At 40.4% G+C, this 15,946-nt stretch overlaps 1 protein-coding gene across 1 annotated transcript in view; it reads left to right on the forward strand.

Moving 5' to 3' along the window:
- The window catches only part of KIAA1107 (KIAA1107 ortholog), a 90,609-nt gene that overhangs the window by 35,204 nt on the left and 39,459 nt on the right, over positions 1-15,946 (forward strand). The window contains exon 5 of the mRNA XM_014550050.1: positions 5,595-5,684. Coding sequence (XP_014405536.1) covers positions 5,595-5,684 — 90 coding nt within the window. The remainder of the gene's footprint in view (positions 1-5,594; positions 5,685-15,946) is intronic.

The raw sequence follows: 15,946 nt of genomic DNA on the forward strand, positions 1-15,946 counted from the left end.
GCGTGTGTTTCGATCTGTCATTGTCAATCATGAAATTGGTTGACACTTCTGTTATAGAGAAAGGACGAATAATGATATTAAAATATTTCTTCTAATTAATTTCAATGTGCACAAATCCGTGCACTGGGCCACTAGTAATTATAATAAAACTCTAAATTACCATGCAATAAAGTGAGTTACTAAAGTCTTAATACTAATTATTAGTGATAAATGGTCAATCCTGTCTACTTGAGAGGCTTAAAACAATGATAAATTATATACGGAACCACAGAAGAAAAAGAGGTGAAATTCTTTGGTACCAGAGGTCTTTGTGGGCAGTAGCAATGGGGAACCAAAACAAAAGGCACTGGAAGCCTGAAAGGAAACAAACCACTTATAGTAGAAGCCCCTTAACTAAATTTGACTAGACCTGCTCTTTATTTTTTAAAAATATATTTTTATTGATTTCAGAGAGGAAGGGACATAGAGAGAGAGAGAGATAGAAGCATCAATGATGAGAAAATCATTGATTGACTGCCTCCTGCATGCCCCCTACTGGGTATGGAGCCCACAACCTGGGCATGTGCCCTGACTGGGAATGAACCGTGGCCTCCTGGTTCATAGGTCCACGCATAACCACTGAACCTCTCCCGGCTGGGCTAGAAATGCTCTTTAGATGTTTTTTATAGAACCTGGTAATAACATGTTAGGCTGAACTCTCAAAGCTTAGGAGGCCATTTTCTAGGATACCTACACATAGCCATTCCCTATTAGTGAATTTGTGTCTTCTAAGAGTCTCTTGAGTTTGTTACCAAACCTTTTAATGCCATTTGAATTTATTATTTTGATGGCATAACTTAATGAAATATCACATAAAGCAATGATATATGAAATATGAAAAGAAAGAGTTACTGTTCCAGTGAAAACTAAAAGTGAATGTTTTGGAAAGACTTAATAAAGGAGAGGCACTTTAAAAATTGCTATTGACTTCAGTATAGATGAAACAGAAAAATTTGAGGGGAAGTTATAAAATTCTAAAATGATTCAGATTGCTTCATAAAAGTTTTAAACTTCCTTCTTAGTTTAGAACAGTTTGACTAGTAATTATAGGGAGCATATATTGGTATAGTTTTTGCAAGAAATACAAGGCTCCAATCAATAAATCCACATTTAAAAAAAGATTGGCCTTATGTTCAAAGATTTGTGAATGAATGCATATTTATATTTTAAATGAGAATAAAATGATTATGAAATATACAAACCATTTTAAAAATTCTCCTGATTTTTTTATTAAGCAAGCAACTATCAGTCCTAATTGTGTTGGATAATAGGGTACCTACTACACTTTACAAATAATTATTTAACTTAGGAAAGGCAAAACCTATGAAAACTATAGTCAATGATGTCAAAGTGGATCTCAAAAGAAAGCTAACTTTCCTTTCTTAAATTTTATGTTCTCTAAAATATTTGCCAAGAAGTGGTGTGTGTAATAGTGACAGCTCCAAAAAGTTTGGATCCACTACTCTGGATTTAATCCTTATGAAGTTATGTGGAAATAAAAAGGAAAAAAAAATATTGGAAGCAGGAGTATTTTAGAAAATAGTCCTGGTTTTTTAAAAATCCTTTTTTAGAGTTTCTCTGAGTAATCCAGGCCATTATTCTGCCTGGAGTAGTGAATCTAGTTCAACTAACATCAGGAAGAATTGAATAGCAATGTACTAAAGCAAGAGCGAGGGGAAAATTAGGGCATCTCAACAGAGCCAGAGGCAGCCTTGTCAGTTGAAATTAAATTTAATCAAAAAGAGGAAATCGTTTTTGGCATGTTGGAAAATGAAAAATCTGACAAAGGCTTTAAAAATATCATTCCATCTACAGCATTATTTTTTAAACTGAGGCATATAACCTGATTAAATGGGAATGTTTTCTAAGTTTCTGCCTTCAGGTGAGGGTAATTGTTTACTAAGCCCCAGATGCTTTTATTCTTACTTAGATGGAAAAGCTAGCTGCTGTGTTAGTTCACGTCTTCTGAGAAGCAGACACAAAGATGGAATTCAACTTGCAAGCAATTTATTATGGTAAATGCATGTGAGAGAACCTGGGAAGGAATCTAGAGGTAACTAGGAGAGCTGTTATACTGAAATGTTAACCTGACCCTGAGTAAGGGAGACAGGAGAGAAAGGAAGCTTGGTAGAAGCATCTTAGACTGCAATGCATTTCTGAAGAAAGTGTGACAGATTGGTAGAAAGTTCGCAAGCCAAAGTCACCTATCAAAAATGCCCTGTCTCTCAGGAATAGGCTTATTTTATTATCCCTGATATGCTGAGTGACTGGCAGGGAACAACCAGTGAGAAGGTGGTCTTGGAACCAAGGTGGTATGGATTTCAGAGTACTATAGCAGCCCATCATTGATTCTCATCATTGATGTTTCTATCGCTCTCTCCCTCTCCCTCTCCCCCCACCCTCTGCCATCCCACCCCCATCGAGGCAGGGCCCCCCTCTCCCTCCCTGCCCTCCGCCATCTGTCAGGCCTGCTGCCTGAGTCCCAGAGGGAGACCCAATGTGGCTGCTTCTCAGGGGCAGAGGTCATGAAGAGGTGGTGGAGGAGCCGGAGCCTGAGCAGGCTGCAGCGCAGGAGAGAAAGGAGGGGACAGAGAAGGAGGAGGCAGAAAAGGAGGGGGCCGTGGGGGCAGAGAAAGGGGGGGGGCAGATCTGAGCCATCCTTTTACTTTTTTTTTTCTTTGTTAATCCTCATCAGAGGATATATTTTTTCATTTATTATTTTAGAATAGAAGAAAGAGGGAAAGACAGAAACACGTTGATTGGTTGCCTCCTGCATGTGACCCGACGAGGGCCAGGGTGGAGCCTGAAACCAAAGTATGTGCCCTTGACCAGAATCAAACCTGGGACTGGCCTACAGGCCATGCCCTATCCACTGAGCCAAATCAGCTAGGGCATCCATATATATTTTTAAATGAGGTTATCAATTGCTACTAAAAAAAAACTTAATCAAGATTGTGTAGAATCTAAAACTTAATTTAGGTAGGATGGGCATGTTAACAGTTTTGGATCTTCAAGTTCACGAGTGCAATTTAGTTCTCTCTTAGGTGTTTTAAAATTTATCTCAAAAATGTTTTATAGCTTTTAATGTAGAGGTATTACACTTTTTTGTTTATTTGTTCTAAGTATTTGACCTTTTAGATACCAGTGTAAATGAAATGTCTTCATTTTCTAGGTATTGATTATTATTCCTGATTATCCTATCTAATAAAGAGGGAATATGCTAATTGACCCTCTCACCATTGCAAAAGATGGCAGTGCCCACAGCCAATAAGGAGGGAATATGCTAATTGACTGCCACACCCTCAAAGATGGCAGCACCCACAGCCACAAGATGGCGGCTCCCATCCCCTCAGCCCCCCAGCCACTCAGGGCTGCCCGAGGTGCAGGCAAGCCTCGGCTCTCAGCTGCCCGGCCGCCCAGGGCTGCCCAAGGCCCAGGTAACCAGGGCCGGCCGAGGCTTGCGCTGCCAGCAGTGGCAGCAGCAGAGGTGTGATGGGGCGTCGCCTTCCCCTGATAGCCGGGTCACCTCCCGCCCCTGAGCGCTCCTGGACTGTGAGAGGGGGCAGGCCGGGCTGAGGGACCCCCCTCCAGTGCATGAATTTTCATGCACTGGGCCTCTAGTCTATATATAAAAGCCTAAGCAACCATTATGACAGAACGACCGGTCAACCAGTCACTATGATGCACACTGACCACCAGGAAGCAGATGCTCAATGCAGGAGCTGCCCCCCCTGGTGCAGTGCATTCCCACAGGGGGAGCGCCGCTCAGCCAGAAGCCAGGCTCATGGTTGGCGAGCAGAGCTGTGGCGGCAGGAGCCTCTCCCGGCTCCGTGGCAATACTACCCAGCAGTGGCAGCAGGCGCAGTGGGCAGGATGAGCGCGAGCAGCACGGTGCCCAGCCCCGGTTCTGGCTCCTCCCTGGCCACCTACCGCTTGGCACACTGCTACATCCCTCTTGCAATCCAGGACCCCTCGGGGGCCTAAATTGGCAGTCGGACATTCCCCAAGGGGTTCCTGGATGGTGAGAGGATGCAGGCCAGGCTGAGGGACACCTCCCCCCACCAGAGCACAAATTTCCTGCACCGGGCCTCTAGTCTTTGGATAATTGCTGAACATTTTCTTGAGAATTTGTAAAAGTAATTTGACACTCTGGGTAAAGTTATTTAATGACTACAGGATTTCCTTTTGCTTCTGGCCAGCAGTTAAGCTGGATGCAGATCACTGTAATTTAGTCAGGGGTTCAGCTGACTCAAAGCTGGACTTCAGTTCTAATAAGGGCTTGTCCATTTCCCATTCATTCTTCTCCCCCATTGTGTAGCCTTTCTGAGCCCACCTGTAACCCTGGGGTATCCACCAAAGGTTCCCCTCTTTGATGGGCACCAAATTCCTATTTCTGTGCTGTAAGCCAGTGAAGAGTGCTAGGAGCTATGCTCAGCTTTTAGCCTCTCCACCATTGCTTTTGCTTTTGGATTTGGCAATTGCCTCAATGGAAAAAGTTACCTTAAATACTTGTCTTCTCTCTTATAACTTGTCTTAAAAGCTACCATCACAGTAGCTTTCTGATGCCTTCAATTCATGCTTTATTTATTTTTTTAAGATACATATATTTTGCCCATTTTCCTATCTGTTTCCAGCAGGAGGGTTGGTCTGAGATAACCTAGTAGGCCATTGCAAAAGTATCTCTCTTCTCCTTCTCCTCCTCCATTATTCCAGCCCATTCTCTACTAAAATGTAACATAGTTCTTTATAGTATCTCATTTACTGCTATTTCCAGCATCTAAAATAGTGCCTAGTACAGAATAGAAGTCAATAGATATTTATTGAATTGAAGAATGAATGAGAGAGCAAGCAGACAGCTCTGGTGGAGCTGGGGGAATGTTGGGGTAGGATGGAGGGATTGAGCAAAAATAAAAATAAAAAAGAGAAAGAGAGAACTCATGGATATGGACAATAGTGTGGGGATTGCAGCAGGAGGGAAGGGAGGTGGAAGTGGAAAAGGATATAGAGGGCATAAATGGTGATGGAAAAATAAATTAAAACAAAAAAAGAATTAATATTTTATCTGAGAAGATAGAATGGAAATTTAAAAGAAAATGCCTTCACTGTCATTTTCTCAAACCTAAGATATAGCCATTCTTGAGCATAATTAGGGTGAGTTCTGAACTCAAATTCAGGTCCTTTAGGGTTCTAGTCTCTTAGTGACATTTCCTCAAGAAATTTACACCCTTTGGTTGTCATTTCTCCATTTGTAGATGATTTATTACTCTCATACTTAATGGAAATAGTTTCAGTTTTTTATTAAGATTAAAGAGCTTTCAAGAGAAAAAATTATAAAGATAAGAAGGACATTGGGTTTAATGTTATAATCAAGCAATCAAAATACTTAGGTATAAATATAATTTTTATGATAATGATTCTATCAGTGAATACAAACAAGACAAATAGATTATCATATTTTAAAAGGTCAAAATGTAAAAGGTAAAATTTTTCATAAAAAATTACATTTTGCATTTAATATATAAATGTTTACCTGTGTTTTCCTCCTCTTCCCTTAGAGCCATTTTAAGTGCCAGATCTAGTTATTTTGCTGCAATGCTGAGTGGCTGTTGGGCTGAAAGTTCTCAAGAGTACATTACTCTTCAAGGGTAAGCATAATTTTTATAAGGCAGTTTGACTATAACAGTTACAAATAATATGAAGCACTTTTTGTGAATCTGATTTTTCTGTAAGTTCAATGAAATATTTTTCATTTGGAATTCTACAAAGTACATTTTCTGAAAACATGAGGAAGTAGGGAACATCTATAATAATAAAAGCATAATATGCTAATTAGACCGGACAGCCAAACGAACTTCTGGATGACCTTCCAGACGAAGCTGGGGCTACAAAGGCCAAGGCAAGCCACTGTTGAGGGCCAAGCTCCTTGCACGAATTTTGTACATCAGGCCTCTAGTCCTATATAATAAAGAGGTATATGCAATTTAACCCTCAGGCCATCACAAGATGGCTGTGTACGACCAGGCTGGCAGGGGGTTTAGTGAGAGACAACCAAACGACTGAACAAGCAGGCTGTGTGGGGCTACCAGGCCGGCAGGGGTGTTAGTGAGGGACGACCAAACGACTGAACAGCAGGCTTCGTGGGGCGACCAGGCTGGCAGGGGGGCAGTTGGGGGAGACCAGGCTGGCATAGGGGTGATCAATTAAAATTATTAAGTAATTTTTATATAATCTTATCTAATAAAAGAGTATATGCAAATTGACCATCACTCCAACAAAAGATGGCCACCCCCATGTGGTCAAAGATGGCTGCCCCCATATGGACACAAGATAGCCACCACAAGATGGCCAGCAGGAGAGGGCAGTTGGGGGGGAACCAGGCCTGCAGGGGAGGGCAGTTGGGTGTGACCAGGCCAGCAGGGGAGGCCAGTTAGAGGCAATCGGGCCTGCAGGGGAGGCCAGTTAGGGGCAACTGGGCCAGCAAGGGAGGGAAGTTAAGGGTGACCGGGCCAGCAGGGGAGGGCAGTTGGAGGCGACCAGGCCTGCAGGGGAGGACAGTTGGGGGTGACCAGGCCAGTAGGGGAGGGCAGTTGGAGGCAACCAGGCTGGCAAGGGAGGGCAGTTGGGGGCGACCAGGCTGGCAAGGGAGGGCAGTTAGGGGCGACCAGGCTGGCAGGGAAGGGCAGTTAGGGGCAATCAGGCTGGAAGGGGAGCAGTTAGGCATCAATCAGGCCAGCAGGGGAGCAGTTAGAGGCAATCAGGCAGGCAGGCAGGTGAGTGGTTAGGAGCCAGCAGTCCCCGATTGTGAGAGGGATGTCTGACTGCTGGTTTAAGCCCGAGGATCAGCCCTAAACCGGCAGTCGTCGGACATCCGAGAGGTCCCAGATTGGAGAGGGTGCAGGCTGGGCTGAGGGGACCCCCCCCCCCATGCACGAATTTCGTGTACTGGGCCTCTAGTTTAGTAATAATAGAGATAGTGTATCAATCTTCTCAGACTAGATAGCTTAAACAACAGAATTTATTTTCTCACAGTTCTGTAAATTCAAAGTGCCAACAAGGTTCGTGTCTAGTGAGAGGTCTTACTATGGGTCCTTCGATTGCAGGCAGCCACTTTTCCCTGTGTGCTCATCCCCTTTCCTCAGCGCATGGCGGTGGGGTGGGGAGGTGAAAGGAAGGTGAGCGAGAGAGAGTGCTTTGGTGTTTCTTACTAGTATAAGGACACTAATCTTATCACATCAGGGCAGGGCCTCACCCTAATTACCTCATTTAACCTTTTTTTTTCTTTATTGATTAAGGTATTACATATGTGTCCTTAATCCCCCCATTGTCTCCCCACCCCTCCATGCCCTCACCCCCCTGGTGTCTGTGTCCATTGGTTAGGCTTATATACATGCGTTCTTGGGTTGATCTCTCCCCTTTACCCACACCCTCCCCTACCTTCCCTCTGAGGTTTGACAGTCTGATCGATGCTTCTCTGTCTCTAGATCTGTTTTTGTTATTATTTCCTTAGAAGCCCTATCTCCAAATATAGCCACACTGGCGAGTTAGGGTTCAGTATATGAATTTGGGAGGGTGGGGGAACACAAATATTCAGTCTGTGACAGGTAGTTTCTTTTTTCTTTTTTAAAATTTGTTGTTGTTTTTATTTTTTTATATTTTCTTATTTAAAGAATAATTTGGAAAGGTGTGGATTTCAGTGATCTATGATAGTACAATGGTGAATCTATATAATTGATGGCACTTTATTTAAACTTCCAAGATGAACTACTTCCTCTTGAAATATTAAAGTTTATTGCATGTAACATTTAAAAAAAAAAGATGAAATGGACCATTTCTGTAAATGGTGAAATGGAACATTTTGGTCACAGATGATAACTGCAAGATTCTATAGCGTACAGTATGGGGGAGGGCTTTCTCAGGGAAATTGCCTGGGAGTTCTGAGGGAGTTTCTCAATTCTGCATCATTTTCACCAGAGATGTTTCCTTGCTGGGGTCAGTTTTGGCCAGAGGCTTAGGCATGGAATGGTGATACTAGCAATTCTATAACAGTGGGTGCAGGGAAAGTATTCATAATTTCTTACTGGATTTATATTTGTCACACAGGCATATAATCTTGAGCCTTCTAGGTTACAACAATCTGCTTCCTTTTACTAACTAAAAGTACCTTTAGACTACCTTCACCCTATACCAGTGGTCGGCAAACCGCAGCTCGCGAGCCACATGCGGCTCTTTGGCCTCTTGAGTGTGGCTCTTCCACAACATACCACGTGCGGGCGCACACGTAGAGTCCGATTGAAACTTCGTGGTCCATGCACAGAAGTCAGTTTTCCACCTGGGCGAGTCTATTTTGAAGAAGTGGTGTTAGAAGAAGTGGGGGTACGTTCGCTGAGGTCGACCCCTCAGATTGAGGACGTTTTTAGCAAAGGCCAGCTTAGGAGTACCCTAATTAAGTTAATAACAATGTACCTACCTATATAGTTTAAGTTTAAAAAATGTGGCTCTCAAAAGAAATTTCAATCGTTGTAGTGTTGATATTTGGCTCTGTTGACTAATGGGTTTGCCGACCACTGCCCTATACCACCTGCTTCTGGCAACCAGGTAGTTTCCAAATTTGGAAGATCTTATATGCTCCAAATTCCTCTCTATAAAGCATAGAATTTTGAAACATTTGTAAGAATATGTAATGTGTTTTATTTTTTGTATTTTATTCACATAATAGAAATGAAACACATATTGCCCTAACTGGTTTGGCTCAGTGGATAGAGTGTCGGCCTGCAGACTGAAAGGTCCCAGGTTCGATTCCGGTCAAGGGAATGTACCTTGGTTGTGGGCACATCCCTAGTAGGGGGTGTGCAGGAGGCAGCTGGTAGATGTTTCTCTCTCATCTATGTTTCTAACTCTCTATCCCTCTCCCTTCTTCTCTGTAAAAAAATCAATAAAATATATATATTTTTAAAAAATGAAACACATATAAAAAAGAGCCCAAACCATTTTCTTTTATACCATGGTTACATTTTAATTATACTACCACAATTTCAATACACATATAGCAGCCTAACTTTTGAGTATCGTTTCAGCAACTGCCACTGTTAGTGATTTCAATTATGTATCCATGAAATCATGTGTATTCTTTTATTACAGTGTATGTGATTTTTAAGAAAAAACAAGACTAGATACTAATGAAATGGTAATAAAGAGAAATAATGTAGGATGTAAAGATCTATCTGTCTGCCTATCTATCATCTATCTATCTTCTAGAGGCCCGATGCATGAAATTCGTGCAAGGGGCTCGGCCCTCGCAGCCCCAGCTTCATCCAGATGGTCGTCTGGAAGGTCATCTAGATGGTTGTTCTGCTGTTTGGTCTAATTAGCATATTAGTTCTTTATTATATAGGATATATATAAAATCACCAAGTTTTTACTTGATATTACTACTAAAATAAACTTCCTAACTAATTTGTCCCTCACATGCATAAAATACTTATATATGGAAAGTTTATTTTTCTTCTATTTTTTCACTAATATAGCATCAAAATATAACATGAATTGCTTTGATGATATTTAAAAAATAACGTTTGCTGCCCTGGCTAGTGTTGTTCAGTGGTTAGAGTGTCGACCTGTGCACAGAAAAGTCGCAGGTTCGATTCCTAGGTCAAGGCAAGTATCTGGGTTACAGGTTTGACCAGGGCCACGTGTGGGAGGCAACTAATCAATGTCTCTCTTTCAAAACAGTGTTTCTTTCTCTGACCTCCTCCCTCACTTCCTCCCTTCTTCCCTCCCTTCTCCTCTCTTTAGAAATCAATGGGGAAAATGTCCTCAGGTGGGGATTAACAAAAAGAAAAAGGAAAAAAGTAATGTTGCATCTAAATAACCCTGTTATCTTTCCAGCTGAACTTCTCTTTTATTAATTTATTTTAAAATATTATATTGAGCCCTAGGTGGTTTTAGCTCAGTGGATAGAGCGCCAGCCTGGGAACTGAAGGGTCCCGGGTTCGATTCCAGTCAAGGGCACATGCTGGGTTGCTGGCTTGATCCCCAGAGAGGGGCGTGCAGGAGGCATCCAATCAATGAGTCCCTCTCATCATTGATGTTTCTATCTCTCTCCCTCTCCCTTTCTCTCTGAAAAAAATATTTTTTAATATTTTGTTGAGATATTATTATATAGCATAATATTATTCTTAAGCATACAACGAATGATTAACTATATGTATATATTGTGAAATGATAGTTAACATCCATCACCACCCATAGTTATAATTTTTTTTCTTGTGATGAGAATTTTTAAGATCTAGTCTCTTAGCAACTTTTAAATATACAATATGTATTGTTAACTATAGTCACCATGCCATACATTACAACCCCAGGATTTATTTATCTTATAACTATAAGTTTGTACCTTTTGACCATCTTTAACCATTTTATTCACCTCTTTACCTGCTTCCTGTGGTAATCAGGTAGTTTCTGATTATGGAAGATTTTAAACACCGAGCTAAAAAAGTTTATTATCCTTGAGGTAAAAGGAATGTGTAGATGGATGAATTGGTGACATTTTATCATCACTGTTGAAAAACCACCTGAAAGATATAGGTATCCTACTGATAAGATCTCTTTCTTTCTGATGAATTTAAAATACCCCTGAATATAAGGATAGTGCTAGCAGAGGCCAGAGTCTTTTTTTAAAAAAATATATTTCTTTATTGATTTCAGAGAGGAAGGGAGAAGGAGAGAGAGATGGAAACATCAATGATAAGAGAGAATCATTGATCAGCTGCCTCCTGCATGCCCCCTACTGGGGATCAAGCCCGCAACCCAGGCATGTGCCCTTGGCCGGAATCGAACCCGGGACCCCTCAGTCCGCAGGCTGACGCTCTATCCACTAAGCCAAGTCGGCTAGGGCCAGAGTCTTTCTATGTGTGCCAATCCTAGGGCTGCCTCCTGCACGCCCCCTACTGGGGATCAAGCCCGCAACCCAGGCATGTGCCCTTGGCCGGAATCGAACCCGGGACCCCTCAGTCCGCAGGCTGACGCTCTATCCACTAAGCCAAGTCGGCTAGGGCCAGAGTCTTTCTATGTGTGCCAATCCTAGGGATAATTACTGTGGTGTAATTTTGGAAACTTGTTCAGGGACTATGTTTCAGATGTTTTAGAAATCATTTTTTAAAACTATGAATCCACTCTCATTAGAACTGAATTCCATAAAAATGTAAATGGAAAGAAAACACTAATTTGACTCAGACTACAACTTTTTGGTATTCATTAAAAATCATGTGATTCTGTGTAGTGAGATAAAAGTCAAAAGAAGTATCTGATTATGCATCAGAAAAATGCAAAGTAAAATCACAATGTGATATCACTTCACTCTGTCAGAATGGCTATCATTAATAAATCAACAAACATCAAGTGAAGAAAAGGGGAATGCACTGTTGGTGGAAATGCAGACTTGCAGCCACTAAGGAATACAGTATGGAGTTTCCTCAAAAAATTAGAAGTAGAACTGCCTTATGACCCAGCAATTCCACTTCTGGGAATATATCTGAAGAACCTAAAACACTAATTCAAAAGAATATATGCACCTTTATGTTCACTGCAGTGTTATTTATAATAGCTAAGATATGGAAGCAACTCAAGTGCCTATCAATAGACAAGTGGATAAAAAAGCTGTGGTACATATTTACAATGGAAAATTACTCAGCCATAAAAAAGAGAATGAAATCTTACCATTTGTGACAGCATTGATGACCTACAGGGTAGTATGCTAAGTGAAGTAAGTCCATCAGAGAAAGATAAATACCATATGATTTCACTTATATGTGGAATCTAAAGAACAATATAAATGAACAATACAGAAACAGACTGATGGTTGCCAGAGGGGAGAGAGATTTGGGGGACTGAGTGAAAAAGGTGAAGGGATTAAAATGTAAAAATTGGTAGTCATAAAATAGTCACAGGGATGTAAAATACATCATAGGAAATATAGTCAATAATATTGTAATAACTTATGTATGCTACCAGGTGGGTACTGAAAATATCTAACTACTATCCTGTACACCTGAAGCTAATATAAAATAATATTGAATGTAAACTGTGATTGAAAAATAAAATTAAAAAAATTATGCTGTAAGTAAAAAATGGTAACAATATCTGCAATCCTATATAATAAAACCCTAATATGCAAATCGACCGAACAGCAGAACGACCGGTCCCTATGACACGCACTGACCACCAGGGAGCAGATGCTCAATGCAGGAGCTGCTCTCTGATGGTCAGTGCACTCTCACAGGGGAAGCGCTGCTCAGCCAGAAGCCGGGCTCACAGCTGGTGAGTGCAGCGGCGGTGGCGGGAGCCTCTACCACCTCTGTGGCAGCGCTAAGGACCCCTTGGGAGATGTCCACCTGCTGTCTTAGGCGGACATCCCCCAAGGGGTCCCAGACTGCAGGAGGGTGCGGGCCAGGCTGAGGGACCCCTCCCCACCCCAGTGCACGAATGTCATGTAATGGGCCTTTAGTCTAGGTATAAATGTACTGCATAGTGCTAATTATTGTTAAACATAGTTGAAATATTATTTGTAAATTCTCAAACAAAAGCATATGATTGTGGAACCTTATTCCACAGAGGGGGAAAGTAATTTTATAGAAAGCACATGTCTGATTTTTTCCTGGAAGAAATCTTAGTTCCTGTACATTTAGTGACAATTTTTACTACCTGCTACCTTTTATTTTATATCTTTGTTTCTGTCTCCAGCAGTAATAGATTCTGTCCTCAGCAGTAATAATATCTTACAGTATAACACCATATATTTTCTAGACTTCTTTCACATTTACTATGCCCTTTCATTTTTAGAATCAGTCTTTGAGAGAGCAGGTCTAGTCACATATTGCAGATAAATAAAAACAAGATCAGATAAGTTAAATGTGTTCCTGGGGGGTCACTGGGTAAATAAGTGCTTATGCTAAATATGCATTTCATGTTTTAATTCAGAGTCTATTCTATCACAGTCACTGAAGAAATTAGAAGTTCCCTGTTGGCATGTGTTTTTGAGCTAGCTAACCAGCCCTCCACTGTTTAAATCAGTGACTTTCAAATTTTATCTCACAGGACCCTAAAGATCTTGATGGGTATGTTAGGGAGCACAGCTGTGGGATTGGGGTCTGAGGGGAAGGCCTTTGGAAAGGGTGCCTCTTCAAGCAGAGCGGCTCCACCTTTATCTGTATATATTGTTCAAGGTTACTTCTGAGTTTAGCAATAGGAATAAAGGCAGTCCTTAATCAACCCTCATGAGCCATTAGATTAAACATTCAAAATACACAGACTTTTAAAAATGATGTCTCTTTATTAAGAGATCTGTAGAAAAGAAAGAATTAGTGGCATCAACTATTGGTCCCTATTCCCTCACCTGTAATTCCCCATCTTTGATTTTGATGGAGGTAATGGATAAATATTTACCTTTATAATATGGCTTGACTACTACTGACAGACTGTAATCGCTTATTCAAGGGAAAGCCAAATAGAAGAAACCAAATTTGTTTCAAGTGTCATCCAAATTGGTACAGTAATGCCACCAATGACCAGGCTCACTCCTCTTACGGTATTTCCTCTTCACTTCTGTTGTATAAGCAAGGCTCTGCTTCTTACTGGTTCATCTTACCCAGAGCTGCTGTATCAGCACTCAGGACTCACTCCCAATTGGCTTTTTCACTTCTCATGCTAGCACATTGGAACTGAGTTCCATTTCTCTTACCTTGAGTAATAAAAGCAAGGTTTTCTAACACTAAAATGAAAGAAGAATGTCTCAAATTACTATCTAAAATGTTATTAGTATCATGGTTTAATAAAAGCCATTGGAAGAGTAAAGGGAATTTAGAAATTTTACTTTAAAAAAATCACATCTTTTAGGGATTTGTATATTATAACAAATTCTGTTTTCATATTAACTTATACTGTAAAGCTGGGTAGATGTTTCCGTGGGTCGTGTGGTATAGTAGAAAGATAATGGGCTCTGGTGTTTTCAGAGGCACTCCTACATCCAGTCCAAACTTTTTATATGACTTTAGGAACATTGCTTACTTTCCCTGAACTTTCTGAGGTTGTTGAAAAGATTAAATGAAATACCGCAAGGAAACAACCTGGCATAGTGCTTGGTACATAGGCTGTAGTGTTCAATAATATTTGTCTTATCTTTTTTTTCCCTCCTAAATTAGATTGTTCTCATTTTCTAGAGAGAAATGGGTTCAAGTGAGGGTCATTACCGATACCAGGACAGCAGTGCCTGCGTTGCTTGATCAGCAGCCTGTCTTGGAACTGGGCCAGTGTTACATGTCTGCAGGATGTTTTCTGCAACTGATTAGAATGAAATCCTGTCTGTCCTCACAGAAAAGAACCACAGTGTTCTTAATGAGTAGTAACTCAAAGACATAATGCATGTAATATTTTTCAAGTGAGACAGCCTTCAACAAATTGAGGTAGGAATAGTAGAGTCCTACAACCCTACAACCCTACTTCTACCCATGCTCCAGAGTTGGGAGGTAGAAGGGTATACTTGGAAGAAGTTCTCCTGTTCTGGTGGAAGAAGAGAGAGATTTACCAATTCCTATACTGGAAGTTGAAGCCCAGCAGTATTTCTGTAAAGAAACCTCACATATTTCCATTTTCTATACATAGATGTCCTCCAGTGGTGGCTTGGGGCTTTGAAGCATGAAATTGGATTGTCTCATCTCCCTTAGGAGATTTCTGGGGATTGCTCTGAACCTTCAGTATGATCTTTCGAAATATAAATCAGATCATATTTCTCTTCTGATTAAAATCCTCAGTGCCTGCTCATCACAGTTAGAATTAAATCCAAATCTTTACCATAACCCACAAGACCCTGCATGATCTGGTCCCTGGGCTTTCCCAGACTATCCCAACTAAAGTAGCTACAGCCAAACTTTCCAGTTATTCTCCTTTATATTATCCTGTTGTATTGTCTTCATGATACGTTTCACTATTAAAATTATCTTGTTAAAAAAATAAAATAAAATTATCTTGTTTATATATTTGTTTACATATTTATTGCCCATGCCCTCCTTCTAGAATGCAAGCTTTTTGTATCCTCAAGGTCTAGAATAGAGCCTATCATTCAATAAATATTGAATGTGAACAGATGAATGAACGAATGAATGGAGTCCATATGTTACTTTAACCCACATACATAGGGACCTGGAACTTTTGGAAGCTCAGAGATTTTAGTAGAATAGGAGTATGTTTGCTCTCTGATCTTAGAGTTCTGTCCTCATACATTTTTCTTTGTTCTGACTCTGAGTATATGTAATGTTTTCATCTCCTACAAGCTTCTATTCTGATTATATTTAAATGGAAATAGTGCTTTAACTCTTCCCATTTAAACTGCGGACTATTGGAGTAACTTGTTACTCTTTTAGGTCAGTTGATCATGTCTTTCAGACACTTTTAGTAAAAATACAAATGACTTACAACACAATACTGAGAATGTATTAGTAAAACATCTGTCAAGACAGCAGGAAAATGGTTTCTTGCTATTTTTATAGCTGTCATTTATATTGATATATAGACTCATGTCTAGATTTTGCTATTTATGTCAATAAAACTACTTTTGTTTTTATTTAGTCATTATTTTTTGCTTAAATATGCCAAGTCTTAAACCATTCTTTCAACATAAATGGCTAATTATCATTAACATTGACAAGAATGGCTCTTGATATTTGAGGAAAAGTGTATGGAATAGTATACATTCTAGTAATTATGCTAGTATTTAGATTAATAGGCTATAGGTAATATGTCAAAATTATTCTTGTCATATCCATAGTATATAAATGAGAACATTAGGAATTGACTTTTTTCCTAAGTATTAAAGATTGGAATTTTGAAACAGTAGAAACCAGTACTTAGCCGTAGC

The sequence above is a fragment of the Myotis brandtii genome, unplaced genomic scaffold (genome assembly GCF_000412655.1).
Source record: "Myotis brandtii unplaced genomic scaffold, ASM41265v1 scaffold58, whole genome shotgun sequence".
Taxonomy (NCBI): domain Eukaryota; kingdom Metazoa; phylum Chordata; class Mammalia; order Chiroptera; family Vespertilionidae; genus Myotis; species Myotis brandtii.